The sequence below is a fragment of the Bombina bombina genome, chromosome 4 (genome assembly GCF_027579735.1).
Source record: "Bombina bombina isolate aBomBom1 chromosome 4, aBomBom1.pri, whole genome shotgun sequence".
Lineage (NCBI taxonomy): Eukaryota > Metazoa > Chordata > Amphibia > Anura > Bombinatoridae > Bombina > Bombina bombina.
This window is the reverse complement of record NC_069502.1, coordinates 822,693,920-822,719,499: the sequence shown is the minus strand read 5'-3', so window position 1 is coordinate 822,719,499 and position 25,580 is coordinate 822,693,920. Positions and strand designations below refer to the sequence as shown.

At 38.8% G+C, this 25,580-nt stretch overlaps 1 protein-coding gene across 1 annotated transcript in view; it reads right to left on the bottom strand.

Moving 5' to 3' along the window:
• Positions 1 to 1,548: 1,548 nt before the first annotated feature.
• The window catches only part of LOC128657126 (gastrula zinc finger protein XlCGF26.1-like), a 58,350-nt gene continuing 34,318 nt past the window's right edge, over positions 1,549 to 25,580 (bottom strand). Inside the window, exons 5-6 of the mRNA XM_053711373.1 lie at positions 24,359 to 24,472; positions 1,549 to 2,993 (exon numbers count right to left, since the gene is read on the bottom strand). Coding sequence (XP_053567348.1) covers positions 1,714 to 2,993; positions 24,359 to 24,472 — 1,394 coding nt within the window. The 3' untranslated portion in view covers positions 1,549 to 1,713. The remainder of the gene's footprint in view (positions 2,994 to 24,358; positions 24,473 to 25,580) is intronic.

Below are 25,580 nucleotides of genomic sequence, written 5' to 3'. Positions count from 1 at the left end.
AAAGTCAAATGGAGATTAAAGGGACACTAAACCCACATTTTTTCTTTCATGATTCAGACAGAGCATGCAGTTTTAAGCAACTTTCTAATTTACTCCTATTATCAAATTGTATTTGTTCTCTTGCTATCTTTATTTAAAAAGCAGGAATGTGATGCATAGGAGCCGGCCCATTTTTGGTTGAGAACCTGGGTTATGCTTGCTTATTGGTGGATAAATGTAATCCTCCAATAAGCATGCGCTATCCATGGTGCTGAACCTAAAATGGGCTGGCTGCTAAGATTTACATTCCTGCTTTTAAAATAAAGATAGCAAGAGAACTAAGACAAATTGATAATAGGAGTAAATTAGAAAGTTGCTTAAAAAGTCATGCTATATCTGAATCATGAAAGAAAGAAAAATTGTGTTCAGTGTCCCTTTAAGTGCCAACTCCAAAAGTGCATATGTGATCCCAGGGATTACTTGATCTAGGCCCATTTTGGTATATTTCATGCTACACAAATGCTACATTTGAACTCCAAGGGTCAACCTTAAATAAAACAGATCAATGCTGCCAATAGTGAAGTCCTGTGAGACTACAGAGTTAATTCACATGTAAGTTGTATACTCACATGCACATCAAGCTCTAGATAGATAAACGCAATGAAAGACTCCAACAGGAGCATATAGAAGTGAACTCAGATGAACGTTAAAATAAATTTATTAAAACGTGTTTAAAATCACAGGGGTTTACAGAGAACAATCACAGCTAGAAAATCTGTATACTGAAAAAGCCAAGCGACAATTTGGTGAAACGATCGTCGGATTTGAGCGTGTGACATCACGTTGTGGGCAGAGTCCAACCTTCTGAACTGCAAACCGTAATCATAGACATCATTTACAATATACAATCTATGCAATATACTGATGTTCTAGCTGTGGTAGTTCTCTTTAAACCCCTGTGATTTTAAACACATGTTTTAATAAATTGTTTTAACATTCATCTGAGTTCACTTCTATCTGCTCCTGTTGCGTTTATATCTAGAGCTTGATGTGAAGCACTGCAGCATGTGAGTATACAACTTACAAGTAAATTAACTCTGTAGTGTGACAGGACTTCACTATTGGCAGCATTGATCTGTTTTATTTGAGGTTAAATTAACCCTTGGAGTTCAACTGCAGCATTTGTTTCTACTGAGAAGTAATCCCTGGGATCCTATATGCACTTTTGGAGTTGGCACTTAATCTCCAATTGACTTTTTTGGAATATCCTTTTTGCACTAACACATTGTTTTTGTTTGATTTATTATTGTTTGTGTCTTAACGGGTATTCATTTTCTTTTAGTGTATTTATCACATTCATAACATAAAAATCCTTTCTCTCATTTATATATTTTCTTATATTCTGCCATTGAACTTTGATCATCCATCTGCACTGATATATGACATGGCAACATGTTTATATGTTCATTTTATGAATTGTTTGTATTGTAAGTCATTCGAAGACTATGTTCCGAAATCAAAACTTCTTTCATACATATATCATCTCAATAAAAAAAATATTTATATATATAACATGAAAATGCTTTCTTTCCTGTATTGATTTTCTAATGATCAATAAGAGTTGATTTTCTGGTAAAACATTTTCCACAGCCAAAACATGAAAGTTCTTTCTCTCCTGTATGAATTTTCAGATAATCAATAAGATTTGATTTCCAAAAAAAATATTTCCCAAAGTCAGAACATGAAAATTCCTTTTTCTCCAGTGTGAATTTTGTGATGCCTATTAAGACATGATTTCTGAGTAAAACATTTCCCACAGTCAGAACATGAAAATGCCTTTTCTCCTGTGTGAATTTTGTGATGCATAATAAGATATGATTTCCGAGTAAAACGTTTCCCACAGACAGAACATGAAAATGCTTTCTCTCCTGTATGAATTTTCTGATGTTCAATAAGATTGGATTTCTGAGTAAAACATTTCCCACAGTCAGAACATGAAAATTCTCTCTCTCCTGTATGAATTTTCTGATGTGTAATAAGACATGATTTTAGAGTAAAACATTTCTCACAGTCAGAACATGAAAATGCTTTCTCTCCTGTATGAATTTTCTGATGTGTAATAAGAGATGATTTCTGAGTAAAACATTTCCCACATTCAGGACATGAAAATGCTTTCTCTCCTGTATGAATTTTCTGATGTGTAATAAGAGAGGATTTCTGAGGAAAACATTTCCCACAGTCAGAACATGAAAATGCTTTTTGTCCTGTGTGAACTTTGTGATGCCTAATAAGATATGATTTCAAAGTAAAACATTTACCACATTCAGAACATGAAAATGCTTTCTTTCCTGTATGAATTTTCTGATGTGTAATAAGAGATAATTTCTGAGTAAAACATTTCCCACATTCAGAACATGAAAATGCTTTTTCTCCTGTGTGAACTTTGTGATGCCTAATAAGTAATGATTTCAAAGTAAAACATTTCCCACATTCAGAACATGAAAATGCTTTCTCTCCTGTATGAATTTTCTGATGTGTAATAAGAGATGATTTCTGAGTAAAACATTTCCCACATTCAGAACATGAAAATGATTTCTCTCCTGTATGAATTTTCTGATGTGTAATCAGAGTAGATTTCTGAGGAAAACATTTCCCACATTCAGAACATGAAAATGCTTTTTCTCCTGTGTGAACTTTGTGATGCCTAATAAGATATGATTTCCAAGTAAAACTTTTTCCACATTCAAAACATGAAAATGCTTTCTCTCCTGTATGAATTTTCTGATGATGAATAAGATCTGAATTTTGAGTAAAACATGTCCCACAGTCAGAACATGGAAATGCTTTATTTCCTGCATGAGATTTCAGATGGTCAAAAAGAAATGATTTATCTGTGAAGCATTTCCCACATTCAGAACATAAATTTCCTATGTGGTTTCTTTGTTTTTGAAGAAGACTGGAAGAAGCATCTGCACTCTGACCATGACAAGGATAACAGCAGTTTGTGAGTTCATCTGTTAATAAGAAATATGAGAGTAATGTTATTTATTACTAGCATAATTATTCTAAAAACATTTGAACTGTTCTGAATAAGTATCTGCCACAAGGGTAAAAGACAGGTTATGACACCTAGACCATTTCCCAGCCTCCATGCTAAGGCTTAACGGGATAATAAACCCATATTTATTTTTTTATGATTCAGATAGAGCGTGCAATTTTAGGCACCTTTCTAAATTACTTCTATTATCAATTTTTCTTTGTTCTCTTGGTATCTTTATTTGAAAAGCAAGAATGCAAGCTTAGGAGCCAGCCCATTTTTGGTTCAGAGCCTAGGTAGTGCTTGCTAATTGGTGGATACGTTAAACAGCTCTTTTAGCTAAAAAAATTAACAATTACCCCCTAACAGTAAACCCCCCACCCAACCAATTCCCCAAAATAAAAAAAATAAGTCTAAAAATACCTAAGCTACCCATTGCCCCTAAAGGAGCATTTGTATGGGCATTGCCTTTAAAAGGGCAATCAGCTCTTTAGTGTCAATTAAAAAATAAAAAAAGCCCTAATCTAAAAAATAAAATACACCCAAAAAAATAAAACTGAAATAGGTACTTACAGTTCCTGAAGTCTGGAGGCGACGGTCTTCTTCCAGGTGGCTCCATCATCTTATATCTTCACCCGGAGAAAAGGCGTTGCGGATCGGTATTTCCCCAATGTGCGATCCAGAGCAGTGGTCCTCATCGGCATGGAGGCTCTTCTTCATACGATCTACGTTGTACACTAAAAATTGAATGGAAGGTACCGCATGCGAATTGGAGTACCATGCATTCCTATTGGCTAAAATGTTGAAATCAGCCAATAGGATTACAGCTACTGAAATCATATTGGATGTTCAAATCAGCCAATAAGATTTCAGTAGCTCTCATCCAATTGGCTGATTTCAAAATTTCAGCCAATAGGAATGTAAGGTACCCCAATATAAATGGGGTACCTTTTATTCAATCTTCAGTGTGCAGCAGACGACTGCATGAAGAGGAGCCTCCACGCCGCTGAGGACTGCTGCTCCGGATCCATGCATCGGGGAAGACCGCTCCACACCTCTGTGCCGCCTTTGCTCCAATTGAAGAAAGAAGATGATGGAGCCGCCTGGAAGAAGACCTTCACCGCCGGACTTCAGGAACTGTGAGTACCTATTTCGTGGTTAGACTTAGGTTTTTTTTGTTTTGTTTTTTGTGTGTTTTTTTTAGATTAGTTTTTTTTTTTCATTTTTAATGGACACTAAAGAGCTGATTGCTCATACAAATGACCATTTAGGGGCAATGGGTAGCTTAGTTTTTTTAGACTTAGTTTTTTATTTTGGGGGGTTGGTTGGGTGGGTTTTACTGTTAGGGGTAATTGGTACAAAGGCCATTTTAAGGGCTATTGGTAGTTTAGTGTTAGTTGGTTTTTTTAGATTAGGGATTTTTGGGCTGTAAAAGAGCTGATTGCCTTTTAAGGGTAATGCCCATACAAATGCCACTTTAGGTGCAATGGATAGCTTAGGTTTTCTTAGTGTTATGATTTTTTATTTTGGGGGGTTTGGTGGGTGGGGTTGTTTTACTTTTAGGGGGTTAGGGGGACAGCATTTTTTTCATGTAAAAGAGCTGTTTAACTTAGGGCAATGCCATACAAAAGGCCCTTTTAAGGGCTATAGGTAGTTTAGTTTAGGGGGTGTTTTTATTTTGGGGGGATTTTTATTTTCATAGGGGTATTAGATTAGATTTATTTGTTTTTATTTTTGATAATTTTGTTCATTTTTTTCTGTAATTTTAGACTTTTTTATATTTTGTAATTTTAGATATTTTTTTTGTAATTTAATCTTAGGTTTTATTTTTAAATTAATGTTAGAATTTTTTATTTTAATTGTAACAGTATTTTATGTAATTGGGATTAATTTAGGGGGTGTTAGGTTAGGGGGCTTAGTAATGAAATTAGTTATTTACGTTGTAGGGGGTTGGTGGTATAGGAGTTAAAAGGTTAATTAGGTTTATTGCGATGTGGGGGTTTGGCGGTTTAAGGTTTATTGCGATGTGGGGGTTTGCAGTTTAGGGGTTAATTGTTTAATTATGTTATTTGCGTTGTTTAATTTATGGATTAGGTGTTAATTACTTTATTATTTTGCGATGTGGGGGTTGGCAGTTTATGTGTTTGTTATACTTCGTGTGGTCTGTTAGGTTTTTCTGTTATTTTGTGCAGGCGGTTGCGTGCTTTTTTTGTTAATATCTTGTGCGGGCGGTTACATGTTTTTTTTTCTTAATGCTTTGTTTGCCTACGCTGCATCCAGGTGGATTCCGAAAATGTTGGGGTGGTGAAAGAATCCACCTGTAAATGTATAAACAACTGTCTTTTCTGTATGGAGTACAGCAAGGCTGACATATTTTTTCAAAACAAAGATGCAACACAAAAATGCAGAGGTTAGCAAGTTCATTTAACTCCTGAAAAAAGTAGTTAAAGGAACAGTAAACACATTGAGATTTTATGTAAAACGTTTAGTAATGTGTAATGAAACAAATTTGCAATATATTGTATATTTTGCCAATTTTTAATGTAATTTACCTTTGAAAACTGTGAATTTTCTAATTCTCGAAACTTGAAATGCACCATACTAACTATTAAAGGCTAACCATGCTACAGCTTTCATAATTGGATATAACTTATTGCAGCTGCAAAACAATGTACTTTATATTAAAAGTATGATTGTGGCTAGCTTTGTTGTCTGCAGACCAAAGCCCAAGGGCCAGACTATGTGTGTAGTGCAAACGATAGTTTTTTTGCGTTCGTTTCGCACAGGTTAAATTGTACTGGTATTACAAGTTGAAAGTAAACGAGATCACAAAACAACAAAAAAGTGTAACAAAACACACCAAATATACATAACAAAGTACAGTTACACTCATAATAACACCATCTAATAAAATTATTAAAAAATGATTAAAAAATATTGCATAACAAAAGATATAAGGGCTCAAAGATATGAGATCTCAGGTTTTTTTAAAAAAAGGAAGACAAAAAGCTTTAACATTGAGATATATACATGTCTAAAGATATATATATATATATATATATATATATATATATATATGTCTATTTATGTGTATATATGTATTTACAGATGTACAGTGGGTTTTGAAAATAATCACCCCTCTAGAAAATAATCACATTTTGTTGCTTTGCAGCCTGAAATTAAGACAGACACAGTTTTTGTTTATCCAGTTGTAATTACTCAGTGCAACTTATAACATCCAAGTGAAGCATATAACACCAACACGTCAGGCAAAAATAAAGACAATTCAAAAACAGAATTACCGAGTTGGAAAAAGGATCACCCCCTCCTAAAATTATATTTAAACTCAATCAGGTGTAGCTAATAACCTTCTCAACGGCAAACACAAAGTCATTTTACCTTCAACTGTGATCAGCTGTGAGCATATTGATTAGCTCAGCATGATAAGAGCTTTCCTGGAGCCTCTCATTCCCTGGTAGTGCAACTTAAGCAAACAATCAACTATGGGTGACAAGGCACTGTCAAAGAACTCTGGGATAATGTTGTGGACAGGCACAAGTCAGGAGATGGATACAAGAAAACATCAAAGGCTTTATCAATGCCAAGAAGCACAGTGACGTCTATTATTAAGAAGTAGAAGGTATTTGATACTAGATTTAAAAGTGTATATGTGCACTTTGCAGCTAAAGGGTACGGTCTATATATATCTGTCTAATTGGCAGTGGTATATACCATAATACTTATTTAAAAACAAAAAGAAAGCAAAAATTTGGTTCTTTAAATTGCAAAAACATATATATGAAAGTTTAATATTCACAAGAATTTTATAAATTATAAAAAATGACTGGTCATATCCTAAACATATATACAAATCAAAGATATATCACTTGCATAAAAAACCTTAATGTAATTAAAACATAAAAAGGCTCACTGCATATTCTTATATCCATAGTATAAGGAAACAAGCACCTATGGTGTGAAGAACAAACAACTTTGGGAAGTCCTTAATGCTTTTTCAACTTTAGTGTTCTGTATACAATGTGTCTATTCTTTGATGATATTGTTAACACTTTTTTGTTTGGATAAACTTTGCCCAATTTATGGTATTGCTCCAGTAACGCTCAAGTGATAGATAAGTTTGTTCAAAGACAACTGTGTATTAGTCCAAACTGCCAGTGGTGTTGCTAGCGTCACACATACAGGCTTATACACCCCTTTATGTGCCTACCTTATAGACTGGACCGGCTCCCTGGATCTCCGTAGTAGCTTACTATGTTAGCCGTTCAGATGAGCCTCGGCACCGGTGTCTGCAAAGCCCTGTATGGTAGCTAGCCTATTCCCCGCTTCTCCCTGAAGTTCCTTGTCTGATGTTGTTGGTGTTTCCGTATCACCTGGTTTGGGCAGCTAATCAATGAAGGATAGACGTAGTTTCTGTTGAATCCCTACTCTGTGCAGAGTTTTTAAAAATAGTTATATTTAATCTTGTGCAATCTTCCATTTATAAATGAGATCCTTTCTTAAAATATGCTGTGACGAAACCAATCTCGCCACTGTACATTGGAGGGCCTGTTATGGAACATTCTTTGGGCTGGAGGTACATGGGCTTAAGGATACCCAGAGACTGCATGGAAATATGGAATTTTATATGCTGGACACCCCATGTACTTTCATAACTCTGTCTTATGTCTATGTCACCCTGTATCCATAAATACAGGATGGGTACAGGGTGTGAGTGCCCCTTGTGGGAGCAATTGTGACTCTATAAGCCAAGTGGGCATAAAAGACTTTATAGCTAATAAGAACTGTTCCTATATTCTGTAATAAGATGTATTCTATGTATGTTTAAGATCTGATTGTGTCTCAGGAGTCTGTCTAGGTAAACTGATTGGGTTTTGTGTGACTATGTTAACTAGACTGCCCAACATCAGATTGTCTGAGTACTTAATATGTTAATCTGTTTTACCTGTGAATAGACAATTCTTAGAGGTTTGATGCATTGTTCATATGTTTGCTTTACTGTTTAACCAATGCCCTCTGTAACCTGAAGCCAGGGTTATATTCAACCCCCCCATCTGGGGTCAAAACCTGTATAAATACTAGGCATTCAGCCTTTAATAAATATATTCTTTTTTAAACCTGAAATGTGGAGCTTGGTCTCATGTTTGCAGGGAAACTGATCGAGGTTGTGAAGTGCTGATTCTGTATGCAGGACATTGTTCCCTGGTATTAACCCTTGGTATCCTGTTGGTACCGTAACAATTGGTGGCAAGCGACTAACCTCAGGAAGAGGGGGATTATTACAATACTGACTAAGATGGAAAAGAGAAAAGTAAATTTTGCAGCTTTTAAAAACTTCCTGGAAACAGAAGGACAGATTGTTGGGTACCTTGCGGATTTTGAGAGGCAATGTGCACTACACAAGGTACCCGCAGAGGACTGGGTCACGATATTATCTGGAAAATTATCCGGCCGGGCCAGAGAGGCTTTTCGGGCCATTCCAGATGAGGAAGTCAGGGATTATAATACTGTAAAAGAGGCTCTGCTCTCCAGGTATGTGGTTACACCGGAGGCATACCGGAGGCGGTTCAGAGACACTGTTAAATTAGCTGGAGATTCCTACCTTGAGTGGGCATGTAAGGTGCACCGCACAGCAGCTCACTGGATAGCGGGGTGCCAAGCCATATCTGGGGAAGAGGTGCTGCAGCTATTCCTGTTGGAACATTGCTTCGACAAGTTACCCGCAGGAGTTAGAGAGTGGGTTCGGGACCGTAAACCCTCCACCCTGCAGGAAGCGGCTCGCTTGGCAGATGAGTATACGGATGCCCGCAAACTGGACACTGCTACCACTAAGCCCCCTGCTAGAGTGGAGTACAGACCCCCAGTCACCCCAGCAGCTGCCAGTTACCAAACCCCGGCGCACCGCTATACCACAAGGCCTCCGGCCACGAACTACCCTCAGAGAGCCCTGTTCAATTCGCGGTGCTACTCACAACCTATTCGGTGCTTTAGATGTAAGCAACTAGGGCACAAAAGACCAGAGTGTCCCCTAAACGCAGCGAACCAAGCGCAGTTCTGGAGAAGACCCGCCGGCGGAATCCCACGTAATCCTCAGCCTGCGGCCCGCTACGTAGAGGCGCAAGAATGCTGGAGCATCCTACATGAGGCAGACCTTGTGCAAGCTGCCCACCGGAATAACCGGCAACTGGTTAAAGTGAATGGGAAGAAGGTCAGTGGTCTACGGGATACTGGTGCTACCATGACCATGCTTCAAAAGAACTTGGTGTCTGAGAAACAGTACACTGGAGACACTGTGGCTGTGAGGGTAGCAGGGGGCGATGTGTTCAGCCTACCTGTTGCCAGGGTACATTTGGATTGGGGAGTGGGCGCTAGACCTGTGAATGTGGGGGTCAAGAAGGACTTACCTGCTGATGTTCTTCTTGGAAATGACTTGGCCCCCCTTGTTTCTGCCTACGCTCCTATGGGTCCCGCTGATGTTAACCCTGTGACTACCCGTGCCCAGATCCGTGCAGCAGAGACTGACCCACCTGCTGCTAAGCCCCAGGACGCTGAGCTCAGTAAATCTCTATCCGCTATTGATATGTGGAGGTCCCGTTACAATGCGCTGATGAAGGAGAAGAGGAGCGCAGAGGAAAAAGCACGTTTAGAACGTGAATCTCTGCTAGACAAGCTGCACCGACAGACTGCAGAAAACACCAGCTTGAGAGTGGGACATGAAACATTAAAGACAAACTTAGCGACACTTGAGGAGAAGCTGACGCTGGCTCATAGTGAGGTGCAGCAACTCAAGGGCACCCTATGTCAGTATGAAGGGATTGTGGATACCTATAAAGAGCAGGTACAGAAAACTCGTAAAGAAGCTGATGGGATTTTGAAGGACTGTTTGGCCCTGGTCTGGGCACTGAGGAATTTGAACCCTTGTTTGTATGGACAGGAATTCTCTCTCATAACGGGAATACAGATGGATTGTCCCAGCAAACTGACATGCCTACCAGGCGCTCTGGTGGTATATGGCACAGTATATACCCTGGACAGCTGAGCATGACAAACCAGAGGGAGAGGAGTTTGATGGTCCTGGCTTGTTATGGGAGTCCTTTGCAGAGCCTGACTTTGGGAGCCCTGCGCAGACCAGACTTCAGGACATTTTCTATGAGAGGGAGGCTAGGCATGACTGGGCTGACCCCCATGAAGTAGAGCCAGACCTGGCTCACTTAGCAGCCCTGGAGTGGGAACTGGAGCAGGACTACCGAGATCTCTTCCACTCCATTGGGAAGGCTCAGCAGGACAGCAAGGTGAAAGACCCAGATCCAGACTCCATTCCCCAGCGGCAGGCTGAGTTACAGGGGGCACAGACAGTTGGTCCTGTCCCCCAGCAGCAGAGTGATATACAGGGAATTGGGAGCCCAGACTCCATTCCCCAGCGGCAGGCTGCGTTACAAGGGGTAGGGACAGTTGGTCCTGTCCCCCAGCAACACGGCTGTTTAGCCAAAGGGGAGACGATTGGTCTCCCCCTCCAGCAGCACAGCTATGTATCCAAAAGGGAGACAGTCGGTCTGCCCCTCCAGCAACCAGGCTCCCACCAGGCTACTTCCATGGTAGTGCTGGCACCCGGGCAGAGTACAGCTGGTCTCTGCCCACCTCGCAACCCACCAATTCAGCGTACCAGTCCCCCACACAGCTGTGGTGAGGCACCTGGACATGGACAAGTTTTCCCCGTACTCAGGTGTAGTAACCATTTATTGTGGGTGGGCTGTACTACTAATTGTGTTTTATGGGTGGGTTGCTGGACTAACCAGGGCACTGACCGGCAGGAGGTCAGATACCCTGTTAGTCTGTTTGGAAAAGGGGAGAGATGTGACGAAACCAATCTCGCCACTGTACATTGGAGGGCCTGTTATGGAACATTCTTTGGGCTGGAGGTACATGGGCTTAAAGATACCCAGAGACTGCATGGAAATATGGAATTTTATATGCTGGACACCCCATGTACTTTCATAACTCTGTCTTATGTCTATGTCACCCTGTATCCATAAATACAGGATGGGTACAGGGTGTGAGTGCCCCTTGTGGGAGCAATTGTGACTCTATAAGCCAAGTGGGCATAAAAGACTTTATAGCTAATAAGAACTGTTCCTATATTCTGTAATAAGATGTATTCTATGTATGTTTAAGATCTGATTGTGTCTCAGGAGTCTGTCTAGGTAAACTGATTGGGTTTTGTGTGATTATGTTAACTAGACTGCCCAACATCAGATTGTCTGAGTACTTAATATGTTAATCTGTTTTACCTGTGAATAGACAATTCTTAGAGGTTTGATGCATTGTTCATATGTTTGCTTTACTGTTTAACCAATGCCCTCTGTAACCTGAAGCCAGGGTTATATTCAACCCCCCCATCTGGGGTCAAAACCTGTATAAATACTAGGCATTCAGCCTTTAATAAATATATTCTTTTTTAAACCTGAAATGTGGAGCTTGGTCTCATGTTTGCAGGGAAACTGATCGAGGTTGTGAAGTGCTGATTCTGTATGCAGGACATTGTTCCCTGGTATTAACCCTTGGTATCCTGTTGGTACCGTAACATATGCCATCAACTCATTTCACCGTTACCACAGCTTTATCAAGATGGTTATACACACATCTTAATAGGTGATTGGATGGATCTTTTTTCTTTTCAATATAATCTGTAAAGGTGGTATTATTTAAGGTGGTATCCATTTTTACTGTGGACATATACCATTATAAAACTTACTATAAACAAATAAATGTGAAATCAAAATGTATGGAATCTATATTCTAATAACATGTTAGGCTAAAATTAATTGCAGTAATCTTAACTAAGTCACACCAAGTATATTGTTAAGTTTGATAGAAGCATATTAAAATTATTTGCATGTATTAAGGCATATTCAGGGTAACCATTGTTTAAATAGTGTTGAACAAATACAGCTAAATCAAGTGCCATATTCTGTATCAAATACTTGAATTATCATATTCTATATACAGGTAGCCCTCAGTTTACGCCGGGGGTTAGGTTCCAGGATGAATGGTTGTAAATTGAAACCGTTGTAAATTGAAACCCAGTTTATATGTAAGTCAATGGGAAGTGAGGGAGTTAGGTTCCAGGCCCCTCCCAAAATTGTCATAAGTAACACCTAATATATTATTTTTAAAGCTTTGAAATTAAGACTTTACATGCTAAACAGCATTATAAACCTAATAATATAGATTGTATCATCATCAAACTAAGTTTAATGAACAAAAACGTTTTTTTACTTGCATTTATCTGCAAGCAGTTCTCTGAATTGTTAGCATGTTAGATAATATTGGGTCTGCACCTATTCTATGCATTTCAATCTGCAGTGATTAATAAGCAGTTAGGCACACTCACCTGAAGCTGCTGGACAGGAAGATAATAGGGAAGTGCCTGCTAAATTTTGCTCGATAGATCTGGTCTGATCTGTGTACACAGATCAATTTAAGGCTGTTAAGTTGCATAACTTTGCTGCAAAACAAGCAGACAGCTCCACCTACTGGCTATTTTAATTAGTGCATTGCTTTCCAAAAGCTTTTCAATAGCAGTCACATGACTGAATAAAAAGGTTGTTATTCTGAAATGGCGCAAATTGAACCGGCGTAAACCGAGGGCCACCTGTATATATATTTCTGCCAACAGTGCAATAAAGTTTACTAATCATACATTCAAGGAGCCTTCTTTAGATTACATAGTATTATCCATGACGGGTCCCTGTACATAACTATACTGTCATACATAGTAGACAGTTCATAAATTAGCCACTAAAATAGTGTAAATCGATAATGTTACTGTGTACCATGAATTTAGACTAGCCATGTAGCCAGGCTATACTATTATATATTAATCCAAAATAAAGGGGTTTAGGTCCAGTTCAGAGTTAAGGCCAAGTGGAAATAGGGTGCCCATATCATAAATCATTTGTGTCAAAATCGCCTCCCCACCATGGTTTTTTTAACCTTACATATGCCCCAATAACTGAGATCCTTAATGTTATTATTATGTACACTCCTAAAGTGTTCGTACAATCTTGTTTCTTGATCTCCTTTTTCAATTAAGTTTAGATGTTCTCAAATTCTTGTACGTAGGTACGTGACATTTCACCTAAATACTGCTTTTGGCATGTACACTGGATAAGATAGATCACCCCTTTATTGCTACATCGGATTGTCATCTATTTGACATCTACCAAGAAATAAGAACAGATGCTCTTTATGAATTATCTCTTGCTTAGATTCCATACAGATGTGCTTCATGATATACTTCTATTATTATGTTTGTTTCTTGCGCAGCTTGAGTACCGCAGTGTGCACCCACTGAATATTACATTTCTTTCATGTAATTAGCAAGAGTCCATGAGCTAGTGACGTATGGGATATACATTCCTACCAGGAGGGGCAAAGTTTCCCAAACCTCAAAATGCCTATAAATACACCCCTCACCACACCCACAATTCAGTTTTACAAACTTTGCCTCCGATGGAGGTGGTGAAGTAAGTTTGTGCTAGATTCTACGTTGATATGCGCTCCGCAGCAAGTTGGAGCCCGGTTTTCCTCTCAGCGTGCAGTGAATGTCAGAGGGATGTGAGGAGAGTATTGCCTATTTGAATGCAGTGATCTCCTTCTAAGGGGTCTATTTCATAGGTTCTCTGTTATCGGTCGTAGAGATTCATCTCTTACCTCCCTTTTCAGATCGACGATATACTCTTATATATACCATTACCTCTGCTGATTCTCGTTTCAGTACTGGTTTGGCTATCTGCTATATGTAGATGAGTGTCCTGGGGTAAGTAAGTCTTATTTTCTGTGACACTCCTAGCTATGGTTGGGCACTTTGTTTATAAAGTTCTAAATATATGTATTCAAACATTTATTTGCCTTGACTCAGAATGTTCAACTTTCCTTATTTTCAGACAGTCAGTTTCATATTTGGGATAATGCATTTTAATTTAACATTTTTCTTACCTTAAAATTTGACTTTTTCCCTGTGGGCTGTTAGGCTCGAGGGGGCTGAAAATGCTTCATTTTATTGCGTCATTCTTGGCGCGGACTTTTTTGGCGCAAAAATTCTATTTCCGTTTCCGGCGTCATACGTGTCGCCGGAAGTTGCGTCATTTTTTGACGTTATTTTGCGCCAAAAATGTCGGCGTTCCGGATGTGGCGTCATTTTTGGCGCCAAAAAGCATTTAGGCGCCAAATAATGTGGGCGTCTTATTTGGCGCGAAAAAATATGGGCGTCACTTTTGTCTCCACATTATTTAAGTCTCATTTTTTATTGCTTCTGGTTGCTAGAAGCTTGTTCTTTGGCATTTTTTCCCATTCCTGAAACTGTCATTTAAGGAATTTTATCAATTTTGCTTTATATATATGTTGTTTTTTCTCTTACATATTGCAAGATGTCTCACGTTGCATCTGAGTCAGAAGATACTACAGGAAAATCGCTGTCAAGTGCTGAATCTACCAAAGCTAAGTGTATCTGCTGTAAACTTTTGGTAGCTATTCCTCCAGCTGTTGTTTGTATTGATTGTCATGACAAACTTGTTAAAGCAGATAATATTTCCTTTAGTAAAGTACCATTGCCTGTTGCAGTTCCTTCAACATCTAAGGTGCAGAATGTTCCTGATAATATAAGAGATTTTGTTTCTGAATCCATAAAGAAGGCTATGTCTGTTATTTCTCCTTCTAGTAAACGTAAAAAATCTTTTAAAACTTCTCTCCCTACAGATGAATTTTTAAATGAACATCATCATTCTGATTCTGATGATTCCTCTGGTTCAGAGGATTCTGTCTCAGAGGTTGATGCTGATAAATCTTCATATTTATTTAAAATGGAATTTATTCGTTCTTTACTTAAAGAAGTACTAATTGCTTTAGAAATAGAGGATTCTGGTCCTCTTGATACTAATTCTAAACGTTTAGATAAGGTATTTAAAGCTCCTGTGGTTATTCCAGAAGTTTTTCCTATTCCTAATGCTATTTCTGCAGTAATTTCCAAAGAATGGGATAATTTGGGTAATTCATTTACTCCTTCTAAACGTTTTAAGCAATTATATCCTGTGCCGTCTGACAGATTAGAATTTTGGGACAAGATCCCTAAAGTTGATGGGGCTATTTCTACCCTTGCTAAACGTACTACTATTCCTACGTCAGATGGTACTTCGTTTAAGGATCCTCTAGATAGGAAAATTGAGTCCTTTCTAAGAAAAGCTTATCTGTGTTCAGGTAATCTTCTTAGACCTGCTATATCTTTGGCTGATGTTGCTGCAGCTTCAACTTTTTGGTTGGAAACTTTAGCGCAACAAGTAACACATCGTGATTCTCATGATATTATTATTCTTCTTCAGCATGCTAATAATTTTATCTGTGATGCCATTTTTTATATTATCAGAGTTGATGTCAGGTTTATGTCTCTAGCTATTTTAGCTAGAAGAGCTTTATGGCTTAAAACTTGGAATGCTGATATGGCTTCTAAATCAACTTTACTTTCCATTTCTTTCCAGGGTAACAAATTATTTGGTTCTCAGTTGGATTCCATTATTTCAACTGTTACTGGTGGGAAAGGAACTTTTTTACCACAGGATAAAAAATCTAAAGGTAAAAACAGGGCTAATAATCGTTTTCGTTCCTTTCGTTTCAACAAAGAACAAAAGCCTGATCCTTCATCCTCAGGAGCAGTTTCAGTTTGGAGACCATCTCCAGTCTGGAATAAATCCAAGCCAGCTAGAAAGGCAAAGCCTGCTTCTAAGTCCACATGAAGGTGCGGCCCTCATTCCAGCTCAGCTGGTAGGGGGCAGGTTACGTTTTTTCAAGGAAATTTGGATCAATTCTGTTCACAATCTTTGGATTCAGAGCATTGTTTCAGAAGGGTACAGAATTGGTTTCAAGTTGAGACCTCCTGCAAAGAGATTTTTTCTTTCCCGTGTCCCAGTAAATCCAGTAAAAGCTCAAGCATTTCTGAAATGTGTTTCAGATCTAGAGTTGACTGGAGTAATTATGCCAGTTCCAGTTCCGGAACAGGGGATGGGGTTTTATTCAAATCTCTTCATTGTACCAAAGAAGGAGAATTCTTTCAGACCAGTTCTGGATCTAAAAATATTGAATCGTTATGTAAGGATACCAACGTTCAAGATGGTAACTGTAAGGACTATCTTACCTTTTGTTCAGCAAGGGAATTATATGTCCACAATAGATTTACAGGATGCATATCTGCATATTCCGATTCATCCAGATCATTATCAGTTCCTGAGATTCTCGTTTCTGGACAAGCATTACCAGTTTGTGGCTCTGCCGTTTGGCCTAGCTACAGCTCCAAGAATTTTTACAAAGGTTCTCGGTGCCCTGCTGTCTGTAATCAGAGAACAGGGTATTGTGGTATTTCCTTATTTGGACGATATCTTGGTACTTGCTCAGTCTTTACATTTAGCAGAATCTCATACGAATCGACTTGTGTTGTTTCTTCAAGATCATGGTTTAAGGATCAATTTACCAAAAAGTTCTTTGATTCCTCAGACAAGGGTAACCTTTCTGGGTTTCCAGATGGATTCAGTGTCCATGACTCTGTCTTTAACAGACCAGAGACGTCTAAAGTTGATTACAGCTTGTCGAAACCTTCAGTCACAATCATTCCCTTCGGTAGCCTTATGCATGGAAATTCTAGGTCTTATGACTGCTGCATCGGACGCGATCCCCTTTGCTCGTTTTCACATGCGACCTCTTCAGCTCTGTATGCTGAAGCAATGGTGCAAGGATTACACGAAGATATCTCAATTAATATCTTTAAAACCGATTGTTCGACACTCTCTAACATGGTGGACAGATCACCATCATTTAATTCAGGGGGCTTCTTTTGTGCTTCCGACCTGGACTGTAATTTCAACAGATGCAAGTCTCACAGGTTGGGGAGCTGTGTGGGGATCTCTGACGGCACAAGGAGTTTGGGAATCTCAGGAGGTGAGATTACCGATCAATATTTTGGAACTCCGTGCAATTTTCAGAGCTCTTCAGTTTTGGCCTCTTCTGAAGAGAGAATCGTTCATTTGTTTTCAGACAGACAATGTCACAACTGTGGCATACATCAATCATCAAGGAGGGACTCACAGTCCTCTGGCTATGAAAGAAGTATCTCGAATTTTGGTTTGGGCGAAATCCAGCTCCTGTCTAATCTCTGCGGTTCATATCCCAGGTGTAGACAATTGGGAAGCGGATTATCTCAGTCGCCAAACGTTGCATCCGGGCGAATGGTCTCTTCACCCAGAGGTATTTCTTCAGATTGTTCAAATGTAGGAACTTCCAGAAATAGATCTGATGGCGTCTCATCTAAACAAGAAACTTCCCAGGTATCTGTCCAGATCCCGGGATCCTCAGGCGGAGGCAGTGGATGCATTATCACTTCCTTGGAAGTATCATCCAGCCTATATCTTTCCTCCTCTAGTTCTTCTTCCAAGAGTAATCTCCAAGATTCTGAAGGAATGCTCGTTTGTTCTGCTGGTAGCTCCGGCATGACCTCACAGGTTTTGGTATGCGGATCTTGTCCGGATGGCCTCTTGCCAACCGTGGACTCTTCCGTTAAGACCAGACCTTCTGTCACAAGGTCCTTTTTTCCATCAGGATCTGAAATCCTTAAATTTAAAGGTATGGAGATTGAACGCTTGATTCTTGGTCAAAGAGGTTTCTCTGACTCTGTGATTAATACTATGTTACAGGCTCGTAAATCTGTATCTCGAGAGATATATTATAGAGTCTGGAAGACTTATATTTCTTGGTGTCTTTCTCATCATTTTTCCTGGCATTCTTTTAGAATACCGAGAATTTTACAGTTCCTTCAGGATGGTTTAGATAAGGGTTTGTCCACAAGTTCTTTGAAAGGACAAATCTCTGCTCTTTCTGTTCTTTTTCACAGAAAGATTGCTATTCTTCCTGATATTCATTGTTTTGTACAAGCTTTGGTTCGTATAAAACCTGTCATTAAGTCAATTTCTCCTCCTTGGAGTTTGAATTTGGTTCTGGGAGCTCTTCAAGCTCCTCCGTTTGAACCTATGCATTCATTGGACATTAAATTACTTTCTTGGAAAGTTTTGTTCCTTTTGGCCATCTCTTCTGCCAGAAGAGTTTCTGAATTATCTGCTCTTTCTTGTGAGTCTCCTTTTCTGATTTTTCATCAGGATAAGGCGGTGTTGCGAACTTCTTTTGAATTTTTACCTAAAGTTGTGAATTCCAACAACATTAGTAGAGAAATTGTGGTTCCTTCATTATGTCCTAATCCTAAGAATTCTAAGGAGAAATCGTTGCATTCTTTGGATGTTGTTAGAGCTTTGAAATATTATGTTGAAGCTACGAAATCTTTTCGTAAGACTTCTAGTCTATTTGTTATCTTTTCCGGTTCTAGAAAAGGCCAGAAAGCTTCTGCCATTTCTTTGGCATCTTGGTTGAAATCTTTAATTCATCTTGCCTATGTTGAGTCGGGTAAAACTCCGCCTCAGAGAATTACAGCTCATTCTACTAGGTCAGTTTCTACTTCCTGGGCGTTTAGGAATGACGCTTCGGTTGACCAGATCTGCAAAGCAGCAACTTGGTCCTCTTTGCATACTTTTACTAAATTCTACCATTTTGATGTATTTTCTTCTTCTGAAGCAGTTTTTGGTAGAAAAGTACTTCAGGCAGCGGTTTCAGTTTGAATCTTCTGCTTATGTTTTTCGTTAAACTTTATTTTGGGTGTGGATTATTTTCAGCAGGAATTGGCTGTCTTTATTTTATCCCTCCCTCTCTAGTGACTCTTGTGTGGAAAGATCCACATCTTGGGTAGTCATTATCCCATACGTCACTAGCTCATGGACTCTTGCTAATTACATGAAAGAAAACATAATTTATGTAAGAACTTACCTGATAAATTAATTTCTTTCATATTAGCAAGAGTCCATGAGGCCCGCCCTTTTTTTTTTTGTGGTGGTTATGATTTTGTATAAAGCACAATTATTCCAATTCCTTATTTTATATGCTTTCGCACTTTTTTATCACCCCACTTCTTGGCTATTCGTTAAACTGAATTGTGGGTGTGGTGAGGGGTGTATTTATAGGCATTTTGAGGTTTGGGAAACTTTGCCCCTCCTGGTAGGAATGTATATCCCATACGTCACTAGCTCATGGACTCTTGCTAATATGAAAGAAATGAATTTATCAGGTAAGTTCTTACATAAATTATGTTTTTTTCTATTGAGCAATGATTGTTGCAATAAACATCAGACTTCTTATTTTATTTGCTTGTTCAATGGAGACACACTGATTGGTTTTAACTCAAGCTGTCCTTGGATTGGTGCGCCAAATGTTTAAAAAGCTGTCACTATGAGATTCTAACTAGCTTCCGAAGAAGCGCATCTACGCATGCGCGAAACGCGTCAGGCGTCCCTGACTGTGACCTACTTTGTATGTACTAACCCATGGACTTCCTAATAAATTTTTACAGCATTTGACTCTTTTGATTCAGCTCATCCTCTTGCTTCTCAAACTTAATATACCCCCAGTCTTAACAAATTTTAGGGAGAAACTTAAGAGCTGGCAAAATCTACCGCTCTCTATTTCTGGACGAATTGCACTATTAAAGATGGTTCTTTTCTTTTCTATACTACCCTGATTGCTTTACCTCTTTAGAGCCCTACCCATACGCATTATATACCCCGATATCGATAAAATCCAATCCGAAATATTAGCTTTCATATGCGGTAAGAAAATAGCCAGAATAGCGGGGAAAATTATGACTCGGCATAAGACCCTCGGAGGGTTGGGAATTCCTAATCTAATCGATTACTACAAAGCGGCTAGACTGGCACTGGACACGTTAATACTCAGAAACAAAGAGGAAGCTCTTTGGATACAATTAGAGTCAGATATGGGAAGATGGGACAAAACAGATGCCATTCTATGGGAACATAAGACTATCACACGAGAGGCAAGGCAACTTCACCCTATAACAAGCGAGACAACACAATATATTTGGGCAGAATTAGCACACAAAAAAGGGATGTGCCCTATTGGATCACTACTGCAATTAGATACCTACTACACGGGGATCCACAGAAAGAAATCAATAAATGGGAAAACAAAGGACTATACCGAGTGGCAGACCTACTAATACAGAACAAAATAATGACCTACACCCAAATAAGGGACAAAGTGTCCCCAATTGCGGTACACTGGTTTTTATACCTTCAGATATCTTCATCCATACAAGCATTTCTCCAGACAACACCAACTAGAGGTAGATCTATCTTGGGGGATATATGCGGCTCCCCAACGAGACCAAAACACTCCATTTCCAGAATATATCTAGACATTCAAACACCTACGACCAAAACTAAAACCACACTCATGCTTAGGTGGGAAACTGACTTAGACATGACCTTAGAATCTGACGAATGGAACGAGACTTTTGGAGCAGCTACTAGAGGGTTGTTGAGTGCAGACCTTAGAGAGAATACACTGAAAACAATATTCAGATGGTACCTGACACCACTTAGAACCTCACACATCAAAAGCTAATTCGGGATTATGCTATAGAGAATGCGGAGAATTAGGTACATACCGCCATATGATATGGGAGTATATAGGAGTTCAAGTTATATGGAAATCCCTTTTTAATCTGATTAGCTATCTATTAGATGAACAGGTGCAACTCAGCATGGCACAAGCACTACTCCACGAACGAATCCAAAAGTACAACAGACCAATAAACACATTTATCAGGATACTGTGCACAGTGGTGAGGACATGCATAGCGAAACATTGGAAGGTAGGCACACCGACATGGCAGGAAATTAAATGCAAGATCCAACACACATACAATATGTATGATCACGCTTCATGGTCGCTAGGTACTAAAATCAAGAATGACGAAATTTGGTTCTATTGGAACTATAGGGGTGATTTTGATTACCCCAGTTAGGTTTGTAAGACAGCGACAAGAGGTGAAGGGGAAAGTGAGATGAAGAGTAGGCAGATATAGGGAAACCTGGACTTCTTTGGGCATCATGAAAATGCACAGTTGACGGACCACTCTCTGGCATCCATTCAATGAATATTCTAATTTAAATTTATTATTGTCTTTTTTCCTTATTTATTTTCTTCTTATTTTGTATACTGATTTATATATAAGTTTTTTGCTCAGATTACTATGACTTTTTAAAATTACAGTAACAAGAGACTTCTCACAGCTTCTGGATAGATATGTTGCTGTATACTTCAACTCATAATGGACAAGCTAAGCCATAGTGGATTTGATCTATTTGAATAAGTTTTTTGTTATGTGTAATGTTTTTCTTATCAATAAAAAAAGATTTAAACATAAAGATGGTTCTTTTCCCTAAACTGCTCTATATTTTACAGAACACTATTAATAATACTATTAGAGAGGAACATCTGTCTACTTCATAGCACGCTTAGAAGATTTATCTGGCAGGATAAAAGACCTAGGATATCACTGATCAAACTATCCCTTGCAAAGGATTATGGAGGTCTCGCACTTCCAGATATACGCTTGTACAATCTTGCTTTTCTGGCACGCATTGTGGCAGATTGGATCTTTTCTAATGATTATGTTCTAAACAATGCACTCGAGGGAAGCATATGTGATCCATTTCTTCCATGAGCACTAATTCATTGTGAGCCAAAAGATATCCCAGTTAACATCAAGAAACTTAAAACCTTCTTTAACCCATTAAAGGCTTGGTGTAAGATAGGAAATCTCCTATCTATAAATTGTAGGGTCTCCCAATACTTACCTCTTACTGGAAACCCAAAATTTCAAGCTGGCATAAATTTGACTGTCTTCAAAAGGTGGCACTCACTAGGACTGGATAGGATTGTGCATTTAATCGACCAAGAGAAAAAATGTGTCAAAACATTTGAGGAGCTTAAAAATTAGTTCAATCTCACCAATAAAGAGTTCTTTGCATACCTACAGGCAAGACATTTCGCCTTAGAATTAACGAAGGAGGTAAACTGGCACTGGGCCTTGGGTAATTTGGAAAGCTGGTTTTTATTGGTCGAGAAAGGGTTTATGTCTATTACTCCTTGTTTTCATTTTCTGGGAGTTAGCAAGGGAACTCCTATCCTTGAAAAACCACTCAAGAATGGAATCTGATGCTACCACAGAATAATATAGATTCTAAATTTATACAAGCATCCATTCATAAAGTGTCACAGACCACGCTTTCAGCTACCTGGAGAGAAGCACATCTCAAACTCTTGCATAAATTTTATTTCACCCCTGAAAAAGGCTTTAAGTTTCGAAACCCAAATTTCAATAAATGTCCTAAATGCTCTTTCATAGCCGCAGATCTTTTACATATAATATGGAATTGTCCAAGGATCAGACAATTCTGGTATAAACTAGAATTCTGGCTGAATTAATCACTTAAGATCTCTCCTCTGGCACTATCATTAACCCAAGTCCTTTTCTGCCTAAAAAAACACGAGGTACAGCATATTAGTGGAAAACTGATAATTTTATCTATTCGGGCAGCCAGGCATTTAATTTTCAAAAAATGGAAAACAAGAGAGACCCCAAGTATCTCAGAGATTAAAAATTATCTTACGAAACAATGCATATTAGAACAACGAGACACTGATATAGCTAATGAACTTGATATTAGAAAAATTTTTAACAAGTGGGCAGCATTTATAAAGTCACTCCCGACCATGGAGATTGATTATATAATATTCCCTTTCCAGAATTCAGAGCTGGTACTACTGGGTATTTGGTAGCTAAGGACTTCATCCCTCCATTTCCCCTCCCCCCCCTTTTTTTTTTTTTTTTGTTTCGTTGTTGTGTTTTGTCCCCTTGTCCTTGTATATAGGTAGGAAGTATAATAGGTATAAAATAGTTCAGCAGTATAAAATAGAAATCCTAGGCCATTTTGGATCATTTTTCATTTAGTCAAGCTGTGATTTAAATCATGCTAATATTATATTTTTGCTTTGTTTTTTTTATCATTGGCCTTGTATGGCGTAAACTAATCTGAAGCTTCATGTCTCTGATGATGATTGTGCACAAGGTCACCCTAAGGGTAACGTTAACGGTTCTGCTCCTCATTCTATCTCTGAATCATGAAAGAAAAATTAAGGGTTTCATGTCCCTTTAACGAGGCTGACATTTATTTAGCGCACCCTATACTTTGAATGAAGAGCGCAGAATTTGCTACTAACGCTCATATTACATTGGCGACATAAGTGTTACACTCGAGCACATTACAAAATAGCACTGGAAACTTAGTGCTTTTAGAGACCTGAAGTAAAATGTAAAAAACAAACAAAAAAAAATTATTTCATGATTCAGAGAGAGAGTCATTTTATACAACTTTACAATGTACTTCTGTTACCAAGAGAATGAAGCAAATGTTATCTTTTGTTGAAGGAGAAGCAAAGAATTACTGGGAGCTAGCTGTACACATCTGCTGAGCCAATGACAAGAAGCATTTATGTGCAGACACCAAACATCAGCTAGGTATGCTATTCAACTAAGGATACCAAGAAAACACAGAAAATTAAATAGAAATAAATTGGAAAGTTGTTTAAAACTGTATCCTCTATCTGAAGCACAAAAGTTTAATTTTGACTTTACTGTCCTTTTAACGCCTGAATATATGCGCAATAAAACACATATATAATATATTAAAATAAAGTATTTCACTCATAATTATACATATTTAATACAAAAACAAGGTTTATTATTAAAATAAATGTTCTAATAGTGATTTAAAGGGATATGGTTTATGATCTGGTGCACAAAGGTGTATATGTATGTGATTTATTTATATGTGTATAAATATACAGAAGTCTATGCAGAAAGGGACTCAGCGAGGTCACAATAAACGACCTCCAGATATTAATGCACCTAAGTCTTTGACTCTTCTGATAACATTTTACTTTTAACTTGTAATACGAGTACAAGAATAGAAGCACTATAGATATAACTGGAGTGGCTTTAGCACTCAGTAGTAATTATATTTTTGTGTTTCATTTGTAATCTAGCCCTTAGTTATTCATACATGAGCTGCTCACTGACCTGTGTCTGCTGTGTAACCATTTGAGAAAATATAACTGTTATTTACATGAGACAAAATGACAGCATCACAGAATATTCCTTTTACTTAACCCCTTTATGACAGACGTACCCTGTACATCTGTGGTCGTTCTGGGTTTAACTGGCGCAACTTCGCTGGCGAAGCTGTGCTAGGACTGCAGGCCAGTGGCAAGATCCGGCGGATGTTTGAGGGTAATGTGTTAATTAGTACAAATCACCTGTAGCCATATTTATAGGAACTTCATCCTGCTCAGGCTTCACGTGATCGCACACATACGGTTCTCCTCTGCACTCAACTGCTGAGCCATCTGAAGGTGTCACATCCATACGGCCTGTACAGTAAGAATACATGCATATGTGTAAGTTGCTTGTAGTGCTCATGGGATGTATCAATTTCTCTCTTATTGTATATAACGAAAAATCATGAGATGACCCAAAAATGACTATGTGCACAGAAGAGAATTATTTAGTAGATTATCACACTTACTATGCAACTCACACACAATATATGTGCACAGTCACCTGTAACCCACAACATACATGTACAACCACCTTGTGTACAATCACAACACCCATGCTACCTTCATCCCTCAGACACATGCACACTCACCTGTAACACACACGCACAACACCCATGCTACCTTCATCCCTCAGACACATGCACAACACCCATGCTACCTTCATCCCTCAGACACATGCACACTTACCTGTAACACACACGCACAACACCCATGCTACCTTCATCCCTCAGGCACATGCACACTCACCTGTAACACACACAACACCCATGCTACCTTTATCCATCAGACACATGCACACTCACCTGTAAAGCTGTGTCCCAGAGACATAAAACACATCTCAGTGAGACTTCTAAAGGTAATAATGAACAATCACTCACATGCAGAAAGGCAGCTGGTGTTCCCTCAGCTGCAGGCATATGCCAAATGCTCACAACAGAGCTAAGTGGTGAAACAATAATAGAAAAAGAGTTCCAAAGCGAGTGAGCAAGAAAATGGCAACAATTTAAAGACCGCACTAGTTAACAAGTAAACACTTAAAAAATGTATTAGTAAAGCGTAAAAGACTTACAAATTTATGGACATACACAGAGGAGTGTGGGATAGTAGAACTCGATCTACGGCATCTGACGCGTTTCCGCTTTCCTGGAGACACAATACACATGCCCACTCACCTGTAACCTTTATCCCTAAGACACAACATATGTGCACATTCACCTGTAGCCTGTGTCTTTGAGACACAACACACATGCACACTCATCTGTAACCCATATCCCTCAGACACAACACACGTGCACACTCACCGGTATCCTGTGTCCCTCAGACACACCACAAAAGCACACTTACCTGTAACCTGTGTCCATCAAATACAACACACGTGCACACTCCCTTGTGTCCATCAGACACACCACAAGTGCACACT